Raw genomic sequence first — 23645 nt, 5'->3', positions numbered from 1 at the left:
ACCAACTTCAGATTTTGGGACATTTATATTGATTCAAATTTTTGAAGTAATAAGTAATACTGTGATGAACATATTTGTAAGCATGTATGATTTTTTTCTTATGACAAATTCTTAGAGATGGAACTTTAAACCACAGGACACACAAAGTTCCAGGACTTTTGACCTAGCTGCCAAGTTATTTTCTGTGTTCCTTGTCCCAATTTACATCACTCTCCTCTGATCCCTCCTCTAGGAGACTGATGTGCCCCCATTCAAGGGACAGATTACATACAAAAAAAAAAAAAAAAAGCTGACCAATATTAATTATAGGTCAAAATTACTGGAGTGGTTAAAAGGTTTTGCTCTTTACACATTTAGTCTTTTCTTTTGTGAATGGATTGTTGATTTGTCCATTATTTTCATTGCTTCTTTGACTTACTGACTTGTGTGTGCAGCTTATAAATATTAACCCTGCATCATATGTGTTACAAATGTGTTTCAGATAATTTTCTCACCTTGCACTTGTCTTTTCAGGTGGTTCCTGATATTTTCTGGTACACACATTTGGAATATGCCTAAGGACAGTCTAGCAATCTTTAGCTTTCTGTGTGCTCTTTTTCATGTTATGCTTATAAAGGCTTCCTTCCCTCAAACCAAGATTACATATACATTTGCCTTTATTTTCTTCAAGTACTTATGGTTTCACTTAAAAAATTTTATTGTGGTAAAATTATACATAATAAAATTTACCATTTTAACTATTTTTAAGTGTACAATTCAGTGGCCTCAAGTACATTCATAGTATTCTACAACCATCATCACTCTACATTTCTAGAAGTTCTTCATCATCCCAAACAGAAACTCTGTACCCATTAAACAATAATTCCCCATTTCTCCCTTCCCCAACCCCTAGTAATTTCAATTATACTTTCTTTCTCCGTGAATTTTCCTTTTCTAGATACCTCATGTAAGGGGAACTATGCAACATTTGCCCTTTGGGGTCTTATTTCACTTAGCAGAATATTTTCAAGGTTAATCCATGTTATAGCATGCATCAGAATTTTCTTCCTTTTTAAGGCTGAATAACACTCCATTATGTATATATTATTGTTTCATTTTTATGCATTATGTTCTAATCTACATAAACACTATTTTTATACACAATATTAGGTGAATACCTAAACTAACTTACTAAATAAATAGCTTATCATGTCCCCCAATGTTTTGAAATTCTAACTTTATCTTATACTCCAATCACATGCATTCTCAATAAGGACAATATCACCCCAAGGGGTTCAAAATTGGTTCTTGGGGTACAAAAGAAAAATCCTACTCTTTGTATATATAAATCACAGATATACATGCAGTTCATTAAGAGATTCATATTATATTTATGGTGTTAAAATTTTACGGGAGGTGATGATCAGGGGGAAAAGCCTGAAAAGGCTCCTTTAGGGATAATAAGGAAAAAAAAAGTTTGAAACCCTTCCCTGTGCTACATTTCTACACTTATTTGTATGTTTTTCTGAATTTACTTTGCTCCATTTATGTGCCTGCCCCTGGACCAGAAATACTGCATTCTGTTGTTCTTATAATTCTGTTTATTTTCTTCCCAGAAAGTATGAGAATCTGAAGTCACCATGTTCATTTACTTGCTTACCTGTCTATGGCCTGTCTCCTTGGACTACGGTGACAGCCCCATGGGATCTGGGACCTTGTCCCATTCATCACTGCAGCCCTGTATTTTAAATGGTACCTGGCAGTAGGTGCCCACTAAATACTTTTTGGTTGAATCAATACATTTGTGTATGTAGTAGGCCAGATCCTAATTGCTCTTTTTCTTCAAAATTTTGGCTATTCTTGGGGCGCCTGGATGGCTCAGTTGGTTAAGCGTCTGACTTCGGCTCAGGTCACGATCTCACAGTTTGTGGATTCGAGCCCCACATCGGGCTCTGTGCTGACAGCTTGGAGCCTGGACGCTGCTTCTGATTCTGTCTCTCCCTCTCTCTCTGCCCCTCTCCTGCTCATGCTGTCTCTCTCTGTCTCTCACAAATAAATAAATGTAAAAAAAAAAATTAAAAAAAAATTTTTTTGGCTATTCTCACCTGCTCACCCTTGGAAATAAGCTTCAGAATCATTCTAATAGGCTATACAAAATGAAAATGCTACCAACCGTCCCCACCCCCCAGAAAGTGGAGCTTCTTGTGGTAGAGATTCAGGGACTCTATTCCAAGGAACAGAGTGTTGAAAGGGGAAAATGGTAACTTTATAGCCAAGGAATCTGGCAGAAACCATCTTAACCAAGGGACAGAGGTCACCATCACCATGTGTATATCACATAGTTGGATATTAGGTGATGAGAGAGGCACTTCCCCTCTGTCCTGGTCTCCTCCAAAACCTATCACCCCCCCTCTCATCATGAGAAAACACCAGGCAAACCTAAATTCACAATATTCTACAAAATAGTTGACTAATACCCTTCAAAACTGTCAGGTCATAAAAAACAAGGAAAAACTGAAATATGTCATAGTTCACAGGAGACTAAGGAAACATGATGAGCAAATGTGGAATCCTGGATTAGCTCCTGGAACATTAGTGGCAAGACCTCTTTAGTTTTTCAGATGTAAGGCATATATTTGAAATTATTATAATTATTCCTTCAAATATCTATCATTATTTAGCTAGAAAATCTAGAACAAGATGTCTGATTTATTAAGAAATTTTGAAACATTATTTCCATAATAATAGTGTTAAACTTCAGAAATGATGTTGAATTTGATCAAATACCTTTTTAGAAAATATTAAGATGCTCATATTTTTTGCACTGCAGGTGTAATTTTTTTATTGTTATTAAAATATCCCTAAAATAACTCCTTCTAGGTGTAGTATATAATTCTTCGTAAAATACTAGAATTGATTTGTAAATATTTAATTTAGGATTTTAGCATCATTATTTAGCAGCAGCCAAGCCTGATCGCCCTACACAACGCGACCAGAGCCGTTGGGTGGTGAGTGGAAGTTGGGAACAGTACCGGGGTAAGCCGGGGAAGTCAGGGGGGAGTCACCGCGGCGCTAAAGTAACGCGGGATACAAGCCTGCGGACAGAGCCCTAGACCTAGAGCGCCCCGAGCTGCGCCGGAAGTGGCGTCACCGAGCCGGCGTCCCTCTCAGCCAATGGCCCCGGAATGCGCCGTCCGACGGTAACCCGCGCGGCACCTGCGGGGTAAAGGCGGACTGCCCTTAAGACGCAAGAAGAACCATCCTTCTACCTTATTACACGAGTTACCAAGGCAGTCTAGTCAGAGACAGGCATCTCTTCCCGCTTGCCTGCCGCCAGTTAACTTTGCTCAGTGTCACCGTGTTTTCAACCTGAGGGCCCCCACACGCCCTGCAGCTGCCCTCACTAAATATGGCTGACTTGGCGGAGCCTGAAAGCCGGAAGCGGGTGGGATGGGGAGAGCCGGCCGAGGGCGTGTCGGGGTGTGGCCTGGCTGCGGAGAGCTTGGGAGGGGCGTGGCCAACCGCCCCACCTGAGTTTGCCGTCAAAGGTTAACTTACTGTAGCCATCCGCATTCCTGCGGTTTCCAGGGGGGCGCGTCACCCGTGGCCCCGCCCCCGCCCAGATTTCTCGCTCTTGGGAGTTACCCGCTGAGTGTCTGGGATTTGGCCAGAGTTGGCTGCGGACCTCCAGTGCCTCGACGGTCTTTAGTGGAGATGGAGGGCGCCCAGGAGAATCCCGCAGAGTCTAGCTCCTCGGTCCTCAGGTCCGAAGAGCCTGCCAGGGGCCCAGAGGTGTTGCCTCAGGAGGAGTCGGAGAGCTGCTCCCGTTCCCTGGAGGCGGCCCCCAAGAAACTCTGTGGTTATTTAAATAAATTTGGCGGCAAAGGGCCCATCCGGGGTTGGAAATCCCGCTGGTTCTTCTACGACGAGAAGAAACGTCGCCTGTATTATTCACGGACCGCGCAGGATGCCAATCCCTTGGACAGCATCGACCTCTCCAGTGCGGTCTTTGACTGCAAGGCAGACGCCGAGGAGGGGACTTTTGAAATCAAGACTCCCAGCCGAATTATTACCCTGAAGGTAAATGGGGCAGTTTTTTTTTTTTTTTTTTTTTTTCCTTTTAAAGCCGGGATGAGTTCCCAGGGCACAGCCTGGCACGTGTGGGTGGTCACAGTAAATTTACTGGAACGAGTATTACAGACCCTGATCTCCCCCAGTGAACCGTGGGTGCCCAGGATTTAGTGCATTCCAAGACGCATTTGCACCCATTTTCTCATTGAGCTCCCATAACAGGCAGGAATGATGTACCCACATTAGAATCAAGAAACAGAGTCTTGGAGAGATGAAGTAACCAGCCAGTTACTTCAGAGGTCAGGCATCTAGTGAGTGGTGTAACCCACACTTGAAATCCCTTAGTCTTTGTACCTCTCAGTACTGTTTCAAAACTTTTACTTTTTGGTGTGCCTTAACAATGCAGTTACATTAACTTTCTTACTTGGGGCCGAAGGATAGTAAAGATATGAGCTGTGCAGTCCTCTCAAGACAAGGACTCTGAATCACTTTTCTTGATATTTTGGCGGAGGGAATTGAATGCTGAGCAAACATTGGCAGGGATTGGGAGATAAAATACTTAGGTTTCACTGATCGGCCTAGAAGGTTCATACAGGCTTATCTCAATGTGTTTCACCATTAGTAGGTTTTGTTTTATTATCGTCTTTAACTGAGAATGCCTGAAACAGTGGTAAGGCCATATGCTTTGAAATCAGACAGGCTTGGATTCAAATTTTACATCAGCTACTATTAACTAGCTGTGTAACCCTGGGATAGTTACTTAATCTCCCAGAATCTAGGTAGTTTGTGAGATTTAAAACAAGATGTGTAAGCATCCAGGACCTACAAATTGAATTAATCCCAGCATCTAGAATACAGCCTAGCACCCGAGTGGGTGCTCCATAAATGTTTGTTTAATGAACCCACATGGTAATAGAACTGAGGTCCTAATGTTCATTTCCGGAGGAGTTGCCCCAGAACTTAAGTGGAAAGACAGATCTGGGTTAAGAATTCCAGGATTCACACACCCCAGAGAACAGTGTGCCAGGAGACAGCCTCCCCAACCCCACCCCGTCTTCCTGCTCCTTGACCCCCTCTTCCAGCCAACTGGGAATCTACTGAGCGCCCTGTATGTAGCCCACAGCTTCAGTTCCCCTTTGATGGCTGGGCCTGGCCAGTGACCAGGCTGGGAAAATCAGACAAAATAATGCAAACCAGGAATTCCAGGCCAGGGAAGGCAGGCATTTTAGAGATCAGGTTGTTTACGGGTCATGTGTTTCCTCCCACAGGCTAACTGCTGTCTACAGAGTCTTGAACACATGGCTTTTACTGTTCCATTGATCTATGTGTGTGCCTGGCTCGGTGCTAAGCACCAGGGTATGGAGCCAAATCAGACCTGCCCCCTGGTTCTCAAACAGCTTAAGGTCTGGTGAGAGAACTCACAGGGGGCCTGGCACACACATGAAATGTTCCTTAGAGACGCCCTGATAAGTCTGTACCAGACAAGTATGGTGAACAGGAGGGTCAGTTCCACTGAGTGGAAGGGTCCATCCAGGAGCGCAGCACAGAGGGGATGACATCTGAGTCCTGAAAAAGGGATTCGGTTTTCTATGAACAGACAAGAGGAAGAAGGGCATTCCTGGCCGAGAGAGCCCCATGAGCAAAGACAAGAAACAGGATACAGCCCAGAGTGTCCAGGCAGATCACAGGAGCCTGGGGTACAGAGGGGCCCAAAAGATGGAGTGGGAGAGTGGAGGCCCAAGCGTGGGGCATTTGTGAGGTAGGCCTGGGAGCTTGGACTTTGTCCTATAGGTTGTGGGAGATTGTTGAAGAACTTTAAGCAAGGAAGCCCTGTGAGATTAGAATGTTTAGAAGGTTCAGTGTGGCTGTTGGGTAGAGAAAAAATGAGAAGGCAAGGTTGCTGAGCAGGGAGTCCATCTGGAGGTGATCGAGAGAGAATGGTGGCTGAGCTAGAGCTGTGACGGGGGAGGAAGACCGATGGGGGTGACTAGGGATGTGAGGGAGGAGGAACGCAAGGGAGGGGTGGCTGACTACTTAGTCGGGCCAGCCACGACCTAGGGAACCCAGGCTGGGGAGGCCGTAGGACACCCCTTTGGTAAACTCTTAAGTTCGAAGAGGATGGGGCCATGACATGAATAGTAGGTGCTCAATATACACTTGTCCAGTGAATTACTAAAATGAGGTATTTGGGTATGCGCTGGGAGCTTGTCAGCACAGGGTCATGGTGAAGCCCTGGGTAGCACTGAGGTCTCTTAGGGAGAGTGTATGGAAAGAGAAGACTGGTAGGCATCATTTTATCTCATGTGGCACCTCTTGACAGGCCCAGGTCCTCTCTCATGGAGCCCCTGGCCTCATGCACACATCATCTGTGGATCACTTAGAAGGGGGAGCTTTGCCCTGGTTGCCCATAGCCTGCTGCCTGCTGGTGTTCTCACCTGGCCTTGATTGTGGGCAACTCTGTGAAGTTCACCATCCACTCCCAGCGAGCTGCCCGGCTGCTGTGGCCCAGGTGATCTCAGCCCTTCTCTGTGTAAGCCACAGTCCCCTGGCCATAAATTGCCACAAAGCTCTGGTCTAAAAGGGGAGACCCGGGTTCCGGGACCAGCTCTACCACCACCTGCCTGGGCAACTTCAGAGCCTTAGTTTCTCCATCTGTTGAAGGCTGATCACTCCTGCCCTGCCTCCCTCCTGGAGGATCCAACAATGTAATAGATGTGAAAGTAGGTATTTGGACCATCCAGTGCTGGGAAATGAATGACCAGTATCAACCATTACCTTGTTTGGGGTGCCTGGAGGGTGCCACTATGTTGTTACTGTGTGCATATGGCTTTCCAGTCCCCAACCAAATCCATGATTTCAGTGCATCCCCAAAGCAGAGGAAGGATTCTCTCTGTTCCATAAAAAGTCAGTCTTTTAGGATTCTTGGACCCAATTCAAACATGGGGCATGGATCCCCCCACAACACCAAGCAATTCGCAGGCACCAGCTGGTGTCCTAGAATTCAACTTAATTCTAACACTGTCTACCCGGAGACAGCATCAGATCCCATGGGTTAAGGGCTCAGTCCTACGAGACTTCCCACCTCACTTCCACACCTCACTTCAGATGCCAGTCACAAGCCCCAGGCTGTTACTTGTGCTGCTGACAGCAGGCTACAAATTGGAGTTTCCAGTGACCTCCTCCTTAGGTTTGATTATTTTGCTAGAGGGGCTCCCAGAACCCCCAGGGTAACACTTATGTTTACCAGTTTATTAAAGGATATGATAAAGGATACCAATCAATAGCCAGATGAAGAAGTGTATTGGGCAAGGTATGGGGAAGGGGTAGGAGCTTCCATGCCCTCTCCAGCTATGCCACTCTCCCCACATCTCCATGTTCACCAACTCAAAAGCTCTCCAAACCCAGTCCTTTGGGTTTTTATGGAGGCTTCATTACATAGTCATGACTGACTAAGTCATTGGCTATTCTCTGGTTCAGCCTCTTTCTTTCTGGGGGTAGGGGTGGGACTGAAAGTTCCAAGCCTTGGGGCATCTCAGGGTGGCTCAATGGATTAAGCATCTGATTCTTGATCTCAGCTCAGGTCTTGATCTCAGGGCCCTGAGTTCAAGGTCTGAGTTGGGCTCTATGCAGGGTATAAAGCCTACTGAAAGTTCCAAGCCTCTAATCACATGTTTGGTTCTCCTGGCAACCAGTCCCCCTCATTAGGTTCCCTAAGGGCTTTCCAAGAGTTAACGTATGAACACAACAAAAGTCAGCTTTATCGCCCTTATCCCAGGAAGTTCCAAGGGCTTTAGGAGCTGTGAGCCAGAAACCATGGACAAAGATCAAATACATATGAGAAATATATCTGGGTCATTTGAATGATCAAATATACGTTTCTTATAAATCGCAATATCACAGTCAGTTAAGACATTGCGATGTTGCACAATGAGGTGCTGGGGCCCCACTCAGGTCAGAATTTCAAAGTTCTTTCCCTCTCTTATCCCCTCCAAATTCCTTTGTCCAGTGAGCACATTTTGAGCACCTCCAGTGTGTCTGGTACTATGCTGGGCATTTCACTTCCCTTACCTCATTTCATCCTCATAACTGCCCCAGGACATGAGTGGTATCTTCACCATAGTACAGATGGGAAAACTGAGACCCAGAAAGGTTAAGGAACCTGTAAGTTTGGGACTGATGCCTGATTCTCTTCTGGGGCCAAGAAGCAGGTGGTGTTTCAGAAGCAGGCACCCATCTGCAGTGATAGTTGTTTTCCCTGGGAGGGAGAGAGTCACTAAGCCTCCCATGACCTTCCTGCACCCCACACCCAGTGCCACGCTGAGGGCACAGGGCCATACCAATTAACCCCTGTGCTTCTCAGGCCGCCACCAAGCAAGTGATGCTGTACTGGCTGCAGCAGCTGCAGATGAAGCGCTGGGAGTTCCACAACAGCCCGCCTGCACCTCCCGTCGTCCCTGATGCCACCCTGGCTGGGAATGGGCCCGCCCTGCGCCTCGAGCTAGGTACCCAATGGGTTCGCCTCCTGCACACACACCCAGGGGTCTTGGTGACCAAGCCTTTCCCCTCCTGTTGGGAGTGAGTGGGAGGAGCCTCTGCTAAAGAAGCAAAGAGCCAGGGATGTGACTCAGGATCAGTTAGGGCACAGTGTAGTGTCAAGGGCAAGAATACGGGCCCTGAGGCCAGGATGTCTGGGTTCAAATCCTAATCCTGTGTGGTCTTAAAAGTCAGTTGCTTGATCTTCCTGAGCTTCCGTTTCCTTCCGTATAAAATGAGCGTGATAAACTATACCTACTTCTTAGGGTTGTTATGAAAATCAAATGAGTCCATACACCTTAAGTGGTTGGAAGCATGCCGCACGTTGTCAGAGCGCAATAAGCGTCAGCTACTGTTACGATGACCGCCATGGGAAGGTCCGAAGAAATGAGACTCTCACGGGGTTGCTGTGCAGAAGGGTAATGAGAACACGCAGTTATTGTTGCTGCCTCCTACACAAATGCTTCTGTGTGTGCGTTGGGTAGGTCAGTGATTTTACCCGTAGTATTCCCTTAAGGCGGAATCCTTCACCTCCACGTGGCCTACAAAGGAAGTTGCTTGATCCCAAATCCTAGAACATCCAAGTATGGAGGAGTCCTGGAGATCACACCCTCCCACCCCCACGCTGCAGCCAGCCATATGGTTGGCAGGTAGAGAATCAGGACAGACCACCCCCAGCTGCCCCTGTAAGGGCTCGGAGCCTTGTCCCAGCTCAGAGCTGCAGCATGTCTGTAACGCCTCATCCTCGGTTAGCAGGGAGACCGAATAGGCGAGGGCGCGACTTGTGGCCAGGCACCTCTAGAACTCTGTACCCAAGTGTTTTCCGTGTCCCAAACCGAGCTCTTCTGCCCTTGACCATCTGCTCCCCCAGTTTCTTTCCCGTCGTTAAACGGCCTTTTATTCACCCGGCTGTCCGGTAACAGGGCGCTGCCCTTGCCCCTTCGGCAGTCTGGGCTGGCCAGGCCGGTGGGTCACCATGTTGGCCGTGTCCACCCTCTGGTGTCCGCACCAGGCCGGCCCCTCCTCGCTGCTGTACCTTGGCTCTGGCCTCATAGCCCCTGGCTGGAAAACCACAGTAGCCTCCTCACCCGTGCCCGTGAACCGGCCCGCCACCTCAGACCCATCCTCCCCACTGCAGGCCGAGCGGACTTTCTAAAGTGAGCGCTGGAGCCCCCCCACCTGTGACCGAGGCCCAGCTTTTTAGCCCGGTGCCTAGGGCTCATCCTCCCTCGGCTCACCTCTGCCTGCTCCCCCAGTGCCCGCCTCACACCGTGTGCGCTTCAGCAGCACCAGAAGCTTGTCTGCCTGGCAAATTCCCGCTCATTCTTCATAGCCACGCTCCAGTGTCGCCTCCTACTCCTGCCAGGCTCCCCTTGGAAGCCTCCCAGTGCTAGGCTGGCTGGACTCTGTATGAGCCCTCGACGCTTTTTTGCATGGTTCTAACAAGGCCTGTCACGCTGTGTTCTCCTTACAGCATCCTTGTAGGTCCCTGCCCTCGGGTGGGGACCATATCTTTGTCACTTGTGTCCCAGTACCAGGTGCCCTACCTGGCACATTGGATATTTGTGAGCGATTGCATTGGATTCTATAATTAAATGAGGAAAGGAAGGTAAAGCCCTTAGACTAATGCCAGGCACACAGTAAGTGCTCAATACATAGTAACTGTTCTAATAACTTGTTGTTATATGTGTATGTGTACATTACTACTCTTAACATAACTGCTCTTTTCAGTTGTTAATAGTAACTATCAGTCATTTCTTCCGAGAACCTTCCGGGTGTTTCATGTGAGTAAGGGCTTTCTCTGGGGAAGCGTTTGTTTGTGCGTCTGCACTTGCAACCCACCCTCTCTCCGCCAGAGAGCCAGACAGCCCTGGCTGGTGTGGGAAACTGCAGCCTGAGTTGGCACAATTGGCCGAGATCAGCCTCAGATTTGCAGTGACAAGAAACCCTCCTGATGACAGAATTCTGGTGTGTCCGGAACTGAAATTGGAACTGAACTGGCTTTGGGATCCCACAGGTTCTTCTGCTGTGCTGAATCCTTTCCAGGTTCTTGAATTCTGTGGCTTTGGTTTACTACATTTAGTGAGCCTCTCCGGGGCCAGCTCCTACTGGAGACGTGGCAGGGGGCCGGGGGGTGGAGGAGGGAGAGAGCAGTTGTCATAATGACCAGGACACCAGTCTCCCAAGGAGGACCCTGGTAGGAGATGCAGGAAGCTGGGATGTGGGCCTTTACCCTCCGGATCATGTCCCCTGCGAACCTTTCCCGGCCCACCCAGAAGGACATTTGTGGAGCTGTGAGCGACCTGGATTTGCTGTCTGGAGCAGGTTGCCCCACAGCCGGTCCCCACCCTTTCTGGGAGGAAGCAGAGCCGGCTCCGGGACACTGAAAGCCAACTGACTCACGTCTGCCTTTGAGTCACAGACACTTCATCTGGTAAAAAGTGTCCTATCACTGCTGTTGAGCAATCTGCAAGGCACGTTGTCTGCAGCTTTTAAGCGTTTACACCATTATTTCATGCTTTACCTAAACGTTGGTCTCCACAAGAGCTGAGAAAGATCAAGGGCAAACCAGCAGATTAATGATAATATGTTGCCAAAGTAGGACACGATTTACACAAAATAGCACTTAGGTAAGAGTATATTGTTGTAAAAACATGCATACCACTTACACCGTTTCTAACACTTTACGTGTTTCTTTCATGTCATCTAATCCTCACATCAATCTTATGAGGTAGTGTTGTACCCATTTTACAGAAGAAGAAACTGAGGCCCCCAGAGGCCAGTGGACCTACCTGGTCAAGGTAGCAGAGCAAGAAAATGTCCGCACTGAAATTTGAACCCGAATCTGCAGGCTCATAACCCCCTCCTTATGCCGAGGAGGCCACCACCATGTCCAGGGCCCTGCAGGGAAGTGACTGGCTGGCCCAGGCCCTTTGGTTGGGCAGTGACTTCCTACTGGTGGTGGAGCAGCCCCTGCAGCTCAGGCAAAGGGAGAATTCGGATGAACGCTGCTGAGAATTCCTTGTGCGGCCTTGGAGAGAGGCCCAGAGGCCCCAGACCAATCCTCTTACCCACAGGAAGTGCTAACCTTCACTGTGACATCACTGTCACGTGCCACCCATCTCTCAAACACCTCCTCGCGCTGGGGGCCTTCCCACTGGGCCTTCCCGGGCAGCCCCTCTCATCTTGGAACCGTCCGCCTGCCACAAAACCTGCTCTGACAAGCCACATGGTTTTAGTGGACAAGCAAGGAACTGTGTTTGAGTGCGTGGCTCTGCTACCGGCTGTGTGACCCTGGCCACGAAAATCCTCCTGAGCCACTGTTTCCTCACTGGCGAATCCAGCCAGTGGGTGACATTCACCCCCAAGGCTTAGTTCGTGTGGCCTCAGGGTGGATTTAGGGCCAAACGTGGACATTAAAGGAGAACAGATATTGGCAGTTAGGGAAGTACTTGCCAAGACATTAAAAATCTTAGGCAAATTGTACATTTTTTGTTTCTTCTGCATGAGGGAGATTAAAGATGGTTAAAGTATTGATAAACAAGAAAACCGTAATTATTTTGAATCAGCTCAAAGTCTGGATTAAAGACTACTTTTGAAAGATGCAAGTCCATGGGGCGCCTGGGTGGCTCAGTTGGTTAAGCGGCCGGCTTTGGCTCAGGTCACGATCTCACAGTCTGTGAGTTCAAGCCCCGTGTCGGGCTCTGTGCTGACAGCTCAGAGCCTGGAGCCTGTTTCAGATTCTGTGTCTCCCTCTCTCTGACCCTCCCCCAATCATGCTCTGTCTCTCTCTGTCTCAAAAATAAATAAATGTTAAAAAAAAAATTAAAAAAAAAAAAGAAAGATGCAAGTCCACAGAATGGGGCTTTTATGGTTTCCTAAATATTTTGATATACTTTACCTCCGAAGGAGACAGGATGGAGAGTATCCTTCCCATTTTAAAAATGCGGAACCATGCGGCGCCCAAGTGGCTCAGTCAGTTGAGCATCTGACTTTGGCCCAGGTCGTGATCTCATCGTTCGTGGGTTCGAGCCCCGCATCCAGCTCTGTGCTGACTGCTCAGAGCCTGGAGCCTACTTCGGATTCTGTGTCTGCCCCTCCCCAGCTTGCTCGCTCTCTCTGTCTCTCAAAAATAAATAAACATTAAAAAAAAATTTTTTTTTTTTTTTTAATTTAAAAATGGGGAACCTGGGGCCAGAAGAGAAAATGCGATTTCCAGTCTGGTCACAGCACCCTTCTAACAGAAACGTGGATTGGCTTCGGTTCTTCCAACACCACAGCTGTAACCCAGGTTCTTTGGAGCTTTTGCTGAAACCCTCAGGGGTCCCGTGGGTCCAGCCAGATGAGATCCCCTATTAGCCCCCTCCTGCCCATTTGTCCTTCCCAGCCCCATCTCCTCTGTTCCCTCCTGGCATCCTCCTTCACTCCTTTAGCAGTTCAAAATCCTTTCCAGCCCTCTAGGCCCTGCTCGAGTGCCCTTCCTCCAGGAAGCCTTTCCTGACTTGTGGTGAAACAATCTGTCTTCATCTCCCAGAACTCGCCCGCACCTTGCCTGGCCTGCCCTCCATCTTCTACTCACTTGGTCTTCCTGAAGTGCACACTTCTCCCTGCTCCTTAAGCTGGGAGCTTCCTATGCCTTTGATTATCTAACTTTCTCCAGCTCCACCAGAAACCTCAGGGCAGATGCCAGAAGTGTTTGGTGAGAGAGTGAACTGAAGACAGGGAGCTCAAAAGAATGACTTGGGCCAAGTCGTGGCCCATCTGCCGGATGTGACAGGGCCTATTAGGAATTAAATATATTGATTGCAAAGTCTGTTTGTGAGTAGATGGAACAGCTCCCCCGCCCCTGCGGTTGTAGTCAGTGTTTTTGCACCTGCACCCTGTTTGAAAATGGAGTGCAAAGGTAAAATTCCTTCTTCCCTTACATTTCACCCTCTCAGTAAAAGGGCTCCAGTGGAAGGTGCCTGCTGCCCTCCGTGTCTCAGGAGCTGCCTGATCCAGATCCTGCCGCCCAATAGGTGGTCTTAATCCTCCCCTGCTTTTTGTAACACTCAAAACTAACTTCTGAGTATTTCACCTCCTCTCTCTTATACTTCAAATAATGTTACCTTAGCCTCAAAACGTTCCTTAATGTTAAGTGTTTTGAAGCACTCACTGTATCAGAATCGTTGCAGAACATTTACAAAAAGTAGAAAAGTGGAAGAAAAAGTAGCCATAATCCTGTCACCCAGAGACAGCCAGTGTTCACATTACATTATGACCCCCGCTTGCCTTTTATTTAAACGTATTTCAGATCATATAATAATACAAACACCCTACCTTGCTCTACGGTACTACGTATTGTGACCCTAATGCCTCCATGTTACAAAATCTGTTTATAAACTTCTACTTTTGATGAGTATACATTATCTTTCTGTTTATAAAAAATAACCCATGTTTAGCATAGACAATTTGGGCAAAAACACGAAGCGATAATGAGGACAGCCTGCTTCTGATCCCACCATGCCCTTCTGACCTCTGTCCATACCACAGAGTGTATTTCTGTGAGACTTTCTCTACAGTTGAGATCATGATGCTCTAACCCAATTTTTTTACTAGCTGTTTTTATATCCCACACCTGTTCCTCATGATTTTAAGCATTCTTCATTAGTGTTGTTTTAAACGGCTGAGTAATATCCTATTTTCAGAAGGCATCATGATTTGTTTAACCCCTCCCCAGAACTTTACTTCTAGTTTGAGGGAGTTATTTCCAGTGTGAGGACAGACGGTGCCAGGATGAACCCCTTGGCTCATAAAGCTTTGTCTGCATGTCAGGTAACGTTTTTAGGGTAGATTCTCAGATGTAGAAGTATCAGCAGTTCTGCATATTTTAACAAGGTTTTCAGGAAGACTTTCTCAGTAAGATGCATCATTTTCCTGGAAGAACATTTAATGAAAAGCCTGCCTCTTTGGCTGCTCTTAACCTTCCAAAGAAGGCTTGCTCAGGCAGCCCACTGACTCCCACTTGCTCCCAGTGGGAACCCAGCCCAGTGCGCCTCTGTCTCGTATGTACAAGTGCAGCGACCCAGGTGGATGATTACCCTGTTTCTCTGTTCCGCAGAGCAAGAGGAAGTGGAGCTGGAGGAGTTCCTGTGCCCTGTGCAAACGCCCCCTGGGCTCGTGGGTGCGGCAGCCGCCTTGCAGCCGGTGCCTGCCATGCCCTTAGCCCTTCAGAATATTTCCCTCAAGCATCTGGGAACCGAAATACAGTAAGTGCAGTGGGACCGAGGGGCCGGCCACGTTGCAGACAGCCCCTTCTTTGGAGCTTACAGTGATCTGGTGTGATCCCTGCAGGGATGTGGTCCTGGGGAGAGGGTGAGGGGCTTTATTTTTAATTCGTCACATCATTTCTTTAAAATACTACATTTGTGCTTCTGATTGTTAAAGTAGTGCATATTCTTTGTAGGAAATTAGAAACATCTAGAAAGGTATAGGTTTTCAGTTACCCATGATCCTGTCTCCCAGACAGCATTCTTAGCATGTGGTATATCTCTTTCCTCTTCATTGTCGATACAGGTATACGCATAACTGAGATCATATTGAATGTAATGTGATGATCGTGTCACAAGTGTCCTCATATGTGAAACGCATCAAATTGTTAACTTTTTTTTTCCAGAGTGATTGTATACGACCTACTTTTTTTTTATTTATTTAAGAGAGAATTTGCACATGCACAGCGGGGGAGGGTCAGAGAGAGAGAGAGAGAGAGAGGGAGAGAGGGAATCCCAAGCAGGCTCCGTGCTGCCAATGCACAACCCGATGTGGAGCCTAAACTCACGAATCCATGAGATCATGACCTGAGTGGAAATCAAAAGTGGCATACTTAACTGACTGAGCCACCCAGGCGCCCCTGCAACCTACTTTTTAAAAATTTTTTACCTGAGTTTCATTTTATTTTTCATCTCGATAAGTGTACTCTTTAAGTTCCATCCCCTATTTCACCCATTCCCCTCCCCCCACCCCCCGCTTCTCCCCTCTGGTAACCGTCAGTTTGTTTTCTATAGTTAACAGTCTATTTCTTGGTTTGTCTTTCTCTCTCTTTTTTCCCTTTGCTCATTTGTTTTGTTTCTTAAACATATGAGTGAAATCATAATGGCATTTATCTTTTTCTGACTGATTTATTTCACTTAGCATTATACTGTCTAGCTCCATCCATCTTACTGCAAATGCCAAGATTTCATTCTTCTTATGGCTGAATAATATTCCATTGTGTGTGTGTGTGTGTGTGTGTGTGTACCGCCTCTTATTTATCCATTCATCTATTGATGGATACTTGGTCTACTTCCGTAATTTGGTAAATAATGCTGCAATAAATATAGGGATGCATGTATCCCTTTGAATTAATGTTTTTGTATTTTTTGGGTAAATACCTAGTAGCGTGATTACTAGATTGTAGGGTAGTTCTATTTTTAATTTCTTGAGGAAACTCTATACTGTCTTCCACAGTGGCTGTACCGGTTTACATTCCCACCAGCAGCACAAGAGGGTTCCTTTTTCTCCACATCCTCACCAACACTTATTTCTTGTGTTTTTTATTTTAACCATTCTGACAGGCTTGTGAGGTGATATCTTATTGTAATTTTGATTTGCATTTCCCTGATAATCACTGATGTTGAGCATTTTTTCATGTGTCTGTTGGACATCTGGATGTCTTCTTTGGAGAAGTGTCATGTCTTCTGCCATTTTTAATAGGATTATTTGGTTTTGGGGTATTGAGTTGTATCTGTTCTTTATATGTTTTGGATACCAATCCTTTATTGGACATGTCATTTGCAAGTATCTTCTCAAGTACCTTCCATAGGTTGCCTTTTAGTTTTGTTGATTGTTTCCCTCACTGTGCAGAAGCTTTTTGTCTTGATATAGTACCAATAGTTTATTTTTGCTTTTATTTCCCTTGCCTCAGGAGACATATCTAGAAAAATGTTGTTACAGCCAATGTCAGAGAGATTACTGCTTGTGCTCTCTTCAAGGATTTTTATGGTTTCAGGTCTCACATTTAGGTCTTTAATTCAGTGATCCAGTTTCATTCCTTGGCATGTAGCAGTCCAGTTTTTCCAACACTATTTGTTGAAGAGACTGTCTTTTTCCCATTGTATACTCATTCATTCTTTGTCGAAGATTAATTGACCATATAACTGTGGGTTTGTTTCTGGGTTTTCTATTCTGTTCCATTGATCTATGTGTCTATTTTTATGCCAGTACCATACTGTTTTAATTATTGCCACTTTGTAATAAAACTTGAAGTCTGGAATTTCATACCTTTAGTTTTTTTTTTTAATTCAATTTTAATATGTTTAATTTACTGTATGTTGATCATTTCTCAGCTACTTTTTCATTTATTATTCGTGTATATACAATTTCCCGCTAGCAGGATTTGATTTAAATAGTTTTTAAGAAGATAGTAATATGGCCTGAATTTTAGAGGCTGACTGCATGGATTTGTATCCTGGCTCCACCAGTCATGGGCTGTGCTGTCCTAAGCATCTTGTTTGATTTCTCTGTTTCACTTAAGTTTTTAGTAAAAGTGAATACAATAGTGTTTGCCCTACAAGATTAGTGTGGGAGTTAAATGGGTTAATGCATGCAAACTGCTTTAGAACTGTGCTTAGTACTTTATAAATATCGTTTGCTGCTGTCATAGACTCTGGGTCTAAAGTTCTCTCTTGTCTAGGAAAAAATCGGGATGTAGGATTAAAGCAAGAGGTGGCTAATGTCTGGGAAAAGACAAGAGCCCCGAATAAGGGTCCTTGCCCCGTTTTTATTAGGATCAGAAGGCTTACAAACATGGTGATGGACGTGCACAAAGGGACAATGAATCTGTGAACATTAACTTGTGGACATGAGGGAAAGGGAGCCTTGAGAATATTTGGGGTGAGGGGTTTGGGTTAATACAAAACAAAATCTGGGTACCAGGAGGAAGGTTGTTTACAGCAGACACGAGAGTGCACCTCTGTTTATCTTAGCCTAGGGGATGAGACAGGTAGGGGGAGTAACCTCAGGGTTAGTAAGGTACTTCTTCTTTTGTTAACCATCTCCATTCTGGGCTGCTTTGTCTGCAACGCAGTGGTCCATAGTCCAATTCACCGATTTACCTAACCTGGCCCTATTCTCCTGTGAAAGTGGCTTTTCTGCTATAGTACTAAATTGGGCTGCTTCCACCCTGAATTATCTCATCTTGTTTATTTCATATACCTATGTATTGGGCACCTTTGTGCCATTCCTATTTTAGGCCTTTGCCTCTCCCTCTCTATTCTGGGGGCTCTGCACCCCCTCTCTATTTTGGGGTGCCTTTGCACCTTCCTATTCCTGGCACCTTTGCACCTTCCTATTCTCGGGGTGCCTTTACACCCCCCTATTCTTGGGGTGCCAGTCTGATTTGCCCAAACTCAGGATTGAGCGTTTTATGACTTTGTATTTCTTTATGTCTTGTTAACCCATGGGTGTAAGCCCGAGGAATTCCTAAGCTTATCCCCTACATGCTGCTATTATCATTTGTCTAACCAAAGAGAAGGAAGCTTTTGGGAATTCATACTGTATCCAATACTGATCTGTTGTGGTGCTTATTTTCTGTGTGGACTTCAGACAGACAGGGATGTTTTAGGAAGCAGACTAGATTGTTACCTGGACTTGGATTAGAGACCCCTGGCTCTGTGTGGCTCCTTTACAGAATTTCCCTGTCGGCTTCAGCGTTTGAATTCTCTCAAGTAACTAGGAGTGTAGTGATACTGATGCCAGGACAGAAGCAGGTTTTAGGGGAAAGACGATAAGTGTCCTCTAGGCCTGCTGGCTGGAGGTAAAAGTAGCCTAAGAGACATTTGGATGGAAGGACCTGGAAACTCAGGAGAGACATATGAGCTGCAGAGAGAGACTTAGGAGGTGTAATGGGTGAGCCCCCTGGTGTGAGTAGACAAAGAAGGTGGCCTGCAGGGGATTTTCCCTCAGGGGGAGCTGGAGGGAACTGGATGTGCTGGGAGCCTGTTGGGGCGGTGGAGGGGAGTCCAGCCATCCAGCCAGGGTATATCCAGGGGGGTCTCACCAAGCTTAAGCCAGATCAGTGCCTGATGAAGGCCACAAACAGCAGAAGTGGAAGAGAGAACATGCAGAGACAGAAAGGAAGGAAGTTTCAGAGGATCAGTTGGTGACTTCCGTCCTGACATTTGTAATAACCCACAGAAAACATGAGGGAAAAGTGCAAGAAATGGGCTACTTGCCCTGGGCTGTTGCGAGCCCCCATAAGATTGGGGTTGCTTTTGTCTCCCGCATCCTGGGCCCTGGCTGTTCTTACAGCTTGCTGTGAGCTCTGTCATGAGCCCGGGTCATACTCTGGGAAAGGAAGTCAAGGTATTCCAGAGCGCTGTGCTAGGTGCGCGTGGCACTGGCGCTGAGTTGTCTGAACAAGCCTGTGAGGTGGTGTCAGAATGGCTAATTCTCAGACCATAGAGTTAGACGTCCAGGTCTAATGCTCAGTCCCTCCACTCGCTGGCTCTATGGCTTTGGTTACTTAGCCTTGCCAAATCTCAGGTCTCCTCTCCCTACAATGAAGCTGGTACTAGTACTTCACTGGGCTGTGTGGAGGATTAAATGAGTTGAATGACTAGTGTTAGCTTAGCGTCTGGCCCATGGAAGGGTCCAGTCATTGTCTGTTGTGGACATGTTCCTTATCCCCATTGCAGACAAGGAAAGCCAGCCTCTGGGAGGATAAATGGCTTGCCCAAGGTTATCCTTCCAGAGCAAGTCTTTATGACCGCTCCACCCATGCTGACCAGGCCCTTCAGACCTGGAGCTAATCCTGCACAGAAAATGACCTATGAACTGCTCCATACAAGGTCAATAAATTTATGGAATGGAGATACCTCTTCCAAGTGCAATAGTTCAGCTAGGTAGTGGCCACCTGGGCTGTGTCAGTAGTTAATGAGCATCTATCTCCAGAGGTGATGTGTGCTAGAGCTTAGGAGGCCCTTTGCTGCCCCGGAGTCAGGGTTTCTGTACCCTCCCCTACCCCAGGAATGACTCTTGTGAGCCCCTAGACACATAGGGGAGACAAGGGGACATGTAGGCAGCAATGATGGTCACCCACCCAGCAAGTGCCTCTGGCTATAGGAATGTGTTCCTGAGTCCTCTCCAATTGTGTGGCTGTGATTTGTGAGATGCATGTAATGGGGCTCAGCACAGGACCCAGCACAAAGTGGTACTCAGTAAATAGTGCTCCTCAGGACCACCATTTTCTTTTTAATATGACCACTACCCTTTTATTTGTAGATGAGGAAAGTAAGAACTGGGAAGGGGAGGTGACTAGGTCAAAGAGTCAGAGGCATCTTACAATAGAATCTTAATAACAACAGACAAGAGGGCGCCTGGGTGACTCAGTTGGGCATCTAGCTCTTGATTTTGGCTCACATACTCTCAGTTTGTGGGTTCTAGCCCCTTGTCAGGCTCTGGGCTGATGATACAGAGCCTGCTTGGGATCCTCTCTCTCCCTCTCTCTCTGTCCCTTTGCTCATGCTCTCTCTCACTCTCTCTCAAAATGAACAAATAAAACTTAATAATAATAACAACAACAACAACAACAACAGAACAAAAGCAATCAAAGACCAAATTTCAAAGTCAAGCATTTGGAATGCTGAGTTCTAATTTCTTCTCTATTCTTAACAGATTGATTTTCCCTCCATGAGTCAGCTATACTCTCCATTAAAGTACAATTTTCTATCTTTCTCTGGACCCAACTGTACCAAAAGACTGGATTTTGTTTTAAAAACAAATTTCAGATCAAATGATGGTTCTTTGAAAAGATCAACAAAATTGACAACCCTCTAGCCAGACAGACCAAGAAAAAGACATGAGACTCAAATTACTGAAGTCAGGATCAAAAGATGGAACATTACTACCAAGCTAACAGAAATAAAAAACATTATAAAGGGATACTATGAACAGTTTTATGCCAACAAATGAAGAAAGGGACAAATTCTTAGAGAGAGACAAATTACCAAAACCGATGCAAGAGGAAAGAGAAAATCTGAATAGACCTATACCATGTAAGCAGATTAAATTAATAAAAAAAAAAAAAAAAAAAAAAACTACCCCCCGCCCATACAGACGAAAAACCCTAGGACCAGATAACTTCACTAGTGAATTCTACCAAACATTTAAAAAAGAATCAATACCAATTCTTCACAAAATCTTCCTTCCAAAAAAGAAAAGGAGGGAACACTTCCCCAATTCATTCTGTCAGGCCAATATTATCTTGATACCAAAACCTAACAAAGATATCACAAGAAAAATTTTTGAATGCCCAGAGCCTTCACCTAGAATTTCCTTGTGTTGATTTTGCCAGCAGGCGTGTTTTTTCCTAACTCACCTCATCTTGGGACTCCCAGCTGTATGTAAGAATTTCAATTTCAACTCTGCACTCTGGGTCCAAATGCTTTCTTTCCTCTCTTGCAACAGCCAAGGTTCTAGGCATCTGGAACCAACAGTTGATCCATGAAAAACATCTTGTGGCCATGCGTGGTGATGGATCTTCAATAGACATATCATGGTGATAATTTCACACTAGATTGGATAAATTTGTTGTACACCTGAAATGAATGTTATGTGTCAGTTATATCTCAAAAAAACAAAACAGTTGACCCCAGAGCAAACTCATATCCTAAGTCAATTTTCACAGCAATAATGCTGCAAACACACTTCAGAATTCAGTGTCATATGATCATTTCTCACACATCTGGATTCAGCTGATATAGGCTAGGTTCACTTGGTCTTAACTCTAAGCTGTTGGTAAGATCTAGGTCTACTTCTCGTATTTCTCATCTGCCACAGACCAGCAGCTGCCTGAGACTCGTTCTTGAGGAGGACTAGCCCTATATGCGAGGACGTTTTAAGCCTATGTTTAGATCACATCTGCTAACATCCCTTTGGCCAAAGCAAATCACATGCCTTGCCTGAGCCCACAGGAGAGGGAAGAAGTACTCTGCTCCTACGGAGGTGGTGGGAAAGGAGTGAATGTTTGCTGAGGACTAATCTAATCTACGTAGTCACCTTCTCACTTGAATTCACGTTTAGGCCCCAAGAATTTCCCTTCCTTTCTTGGAAATTTAGCTAAATATTTTTGAAATATGCTTGGTGTTTACCTAGCATCTAGGTGTTTGTGAATAAGGGTTTTTCAGGATAATTTTTCCATCTTACTGCTAGAAGTATATGTTGTACATAGAGGTGGCAGCAGAGCCAGGACTCCATCACAGATCTGTAGACCTTCATGTCCCCTTCTTTTTTGACCACGCTATTGCTTCCTTTTAAGTAAATGACCCCCTAGTGCATTGTTTTCAAACTGTGAGTTTTATAGCTCAGTACACATATATAGCTCAGTAAAACTTACAAAATATTAACTCTTTCAAAGTGGGGTGCATTCTGATATTTTCCATTCCATATTTTAAATGCTGGTTATGATACTAAACTGATTTTATAATCTACCAATAGTTCAGAACCTGCCATTCAGAAAATGCTGACCTGGTGAACTCTTTTAATCATTTCCTCTCCCTTGTTGTTAATTTTGGAATATGTTGGGGCACCTGGGTGGCTCAGTCAGTTAAGTGTCTGACTCTTGATTTCAGCTCAGTTCATGATCTCACAGTCATGGGACTGAGCCCCACATCAGGCTCTGTGCTGAGTGTGGAACCTGCTTGGGATTCTCTCTCTCTTCTCTCTCTCTGCCTCTCCCCTGCTCACATTCTCTCCCTCTCAAAAAAAAAAATAATAATTTTGGAATACATCTACTTTCGTATCTTTTTAAAGGGAAAATAAACTCAGTTGAATGTCCTTTTATCTGCCTCATTATGAATTTTTCTGTGGCTGTGGTCCTAGGCCAGCCTTTGGTGCTACCTAGTTCCTTCCTACAAACCCAAAGTGTCTTGAGCCTGCACACTGGGCATGTGCAGCCCAGTACCAGGTGCCACAGACATGCAGGTAGGTTACTGTCCAGCTCTTGAAGAAATGACACCATTATTCAGCCTAGACAAGTACTTGGTCAAAGGGTAGCCCATTCACAAAGTGCAGTAAACTCCTTGGAGACCAGATGATTAGTGAAGGCCTCAAGGGAGAACAGATCTAAGTGGGGAAAGAGTGCAAGGGGAGAAGGATCCAGGAGCGGTTTGGAACTTTGCTCAGCAGAAGTAGGGAGCTACTGATGATTTTTGAGCAAGTAGTTATAAAGCCAGATGAAAGTTTCAGGAAGTTCCTTTGGCAAGTTCATTCAGCATTCATTCAGCACGTATACTGTAAGCGCCCTCAATGCTGCAGGCGCTATGCTAGGCATGCATGGGGGCACCTGGGTGGCTCAGTCTGTTGAGCGTCTGACTCTTGACTTCAGCTCAGGTCATGATCTCACAGTTCGTGGGATCGAACCCCGTGTTGGGCTGACAGTGCAGAGTCTGCTTGGGATTCTCTCTCTCTCTCCCTCTCTCTGCCCCTCCCCTTCCTCTGCCCCTCCCCTGCCCATATTCATGCGCACGCACACGCGTGCTCTCTCTCTCTCCCAAAAATAAATAAACTTAAGAAACACAAAATATTACAGGACACCTGGGTGGCTCAGTCAGTTGAGCATCCTACTTTGGCTCAGGTCAAGATCTCATGGTTCATGAGTTTGAGCCCTGGGCTCTGTGCTGACAGCTCAGAGTCTGGAGCCTGCTTTGGATTCTGTGTCTCCCTCTCTCTCTGCCCCTCCCCTGCTCACGGTCTGTCTCTCAAAAATAAACATTTAAAACACACACACACACAAAAACACAAAATATCTTAGTGAACAAAACAGGCAAACATCCCTGCACTCAAGAGAACTTACACTCCAGCAGTGGGTTTGGGGGTGGGGGAATCAAGCTTCTGTTATTAGCAATATCATGTGTGGAAGGCGGGAAGTACAATGAGAACATGAAAAGACGGGCAAGGCGGGTGGGGAGCGCTCGGGCGGGATGCATCTTGCAGGGTGCCTGGAGTGTGGCAGACCGCTCCGGGCATGACTGGGGCTGAGGATGGCA

General features: G+C 46.0%; 1 protein-coding gene across 4 annotated transcripts in view; it reads left to right on the top strand.

Annotated features, from left to right (window-relative positions):
* The first annotated feature begins 3397 nt into the window (after positions 1-3397).
* TBC1D2 (TBC1 domain family member 2) overlaps positions 3398-23645 on the top strand; it is a 56343-nt gene continuing 36095 nt past the window's right edge. Inside the window, exons 1-3 of one of the 4 annotated variants that reach the window (XM_015540737.2) lie at positions 3398-4059; positions 8411-8552; positions 14684-14831. In XM_015540737.2, coding sequence (XP_015396223.1) covers positions 3694-4059; positions 8411-8552; positions 14684-14831 — 656 coding nt within the window. In that variant the 5' untranslated portion in view covers positions 3398-3693. The remainder of the gene's footprint in view (positions 4060-8410; positions 8553-14683; positions 14832-23645) is intronic. The other 3 variants (XM_007089285.3, XM_007089284.2, XM_007089286.2) reach the window with 3 other exon arrangements.

The sequence above is a fragment of the Panthera tigris genome, chromosome D4 (genome assembly GCF_018350195.1).
Source record: "Panthera tigris isolate Pti1 chromosome D4, P.tigris_Pti1_mat1.1, whole genome shotgun sequence".
Taxonomy (NCBI): domain Eukaryota; kingdom Metazoa; phylum Chordata; class Mammalia; order Carnivora; family Felidae; genus Panthera; species Panthera tigris.
The sequence above is the reverse complement of the archived record's forward strand: the minus strand, read 5'-3'. Positions and strand labels throughout refer to the sequence as shown.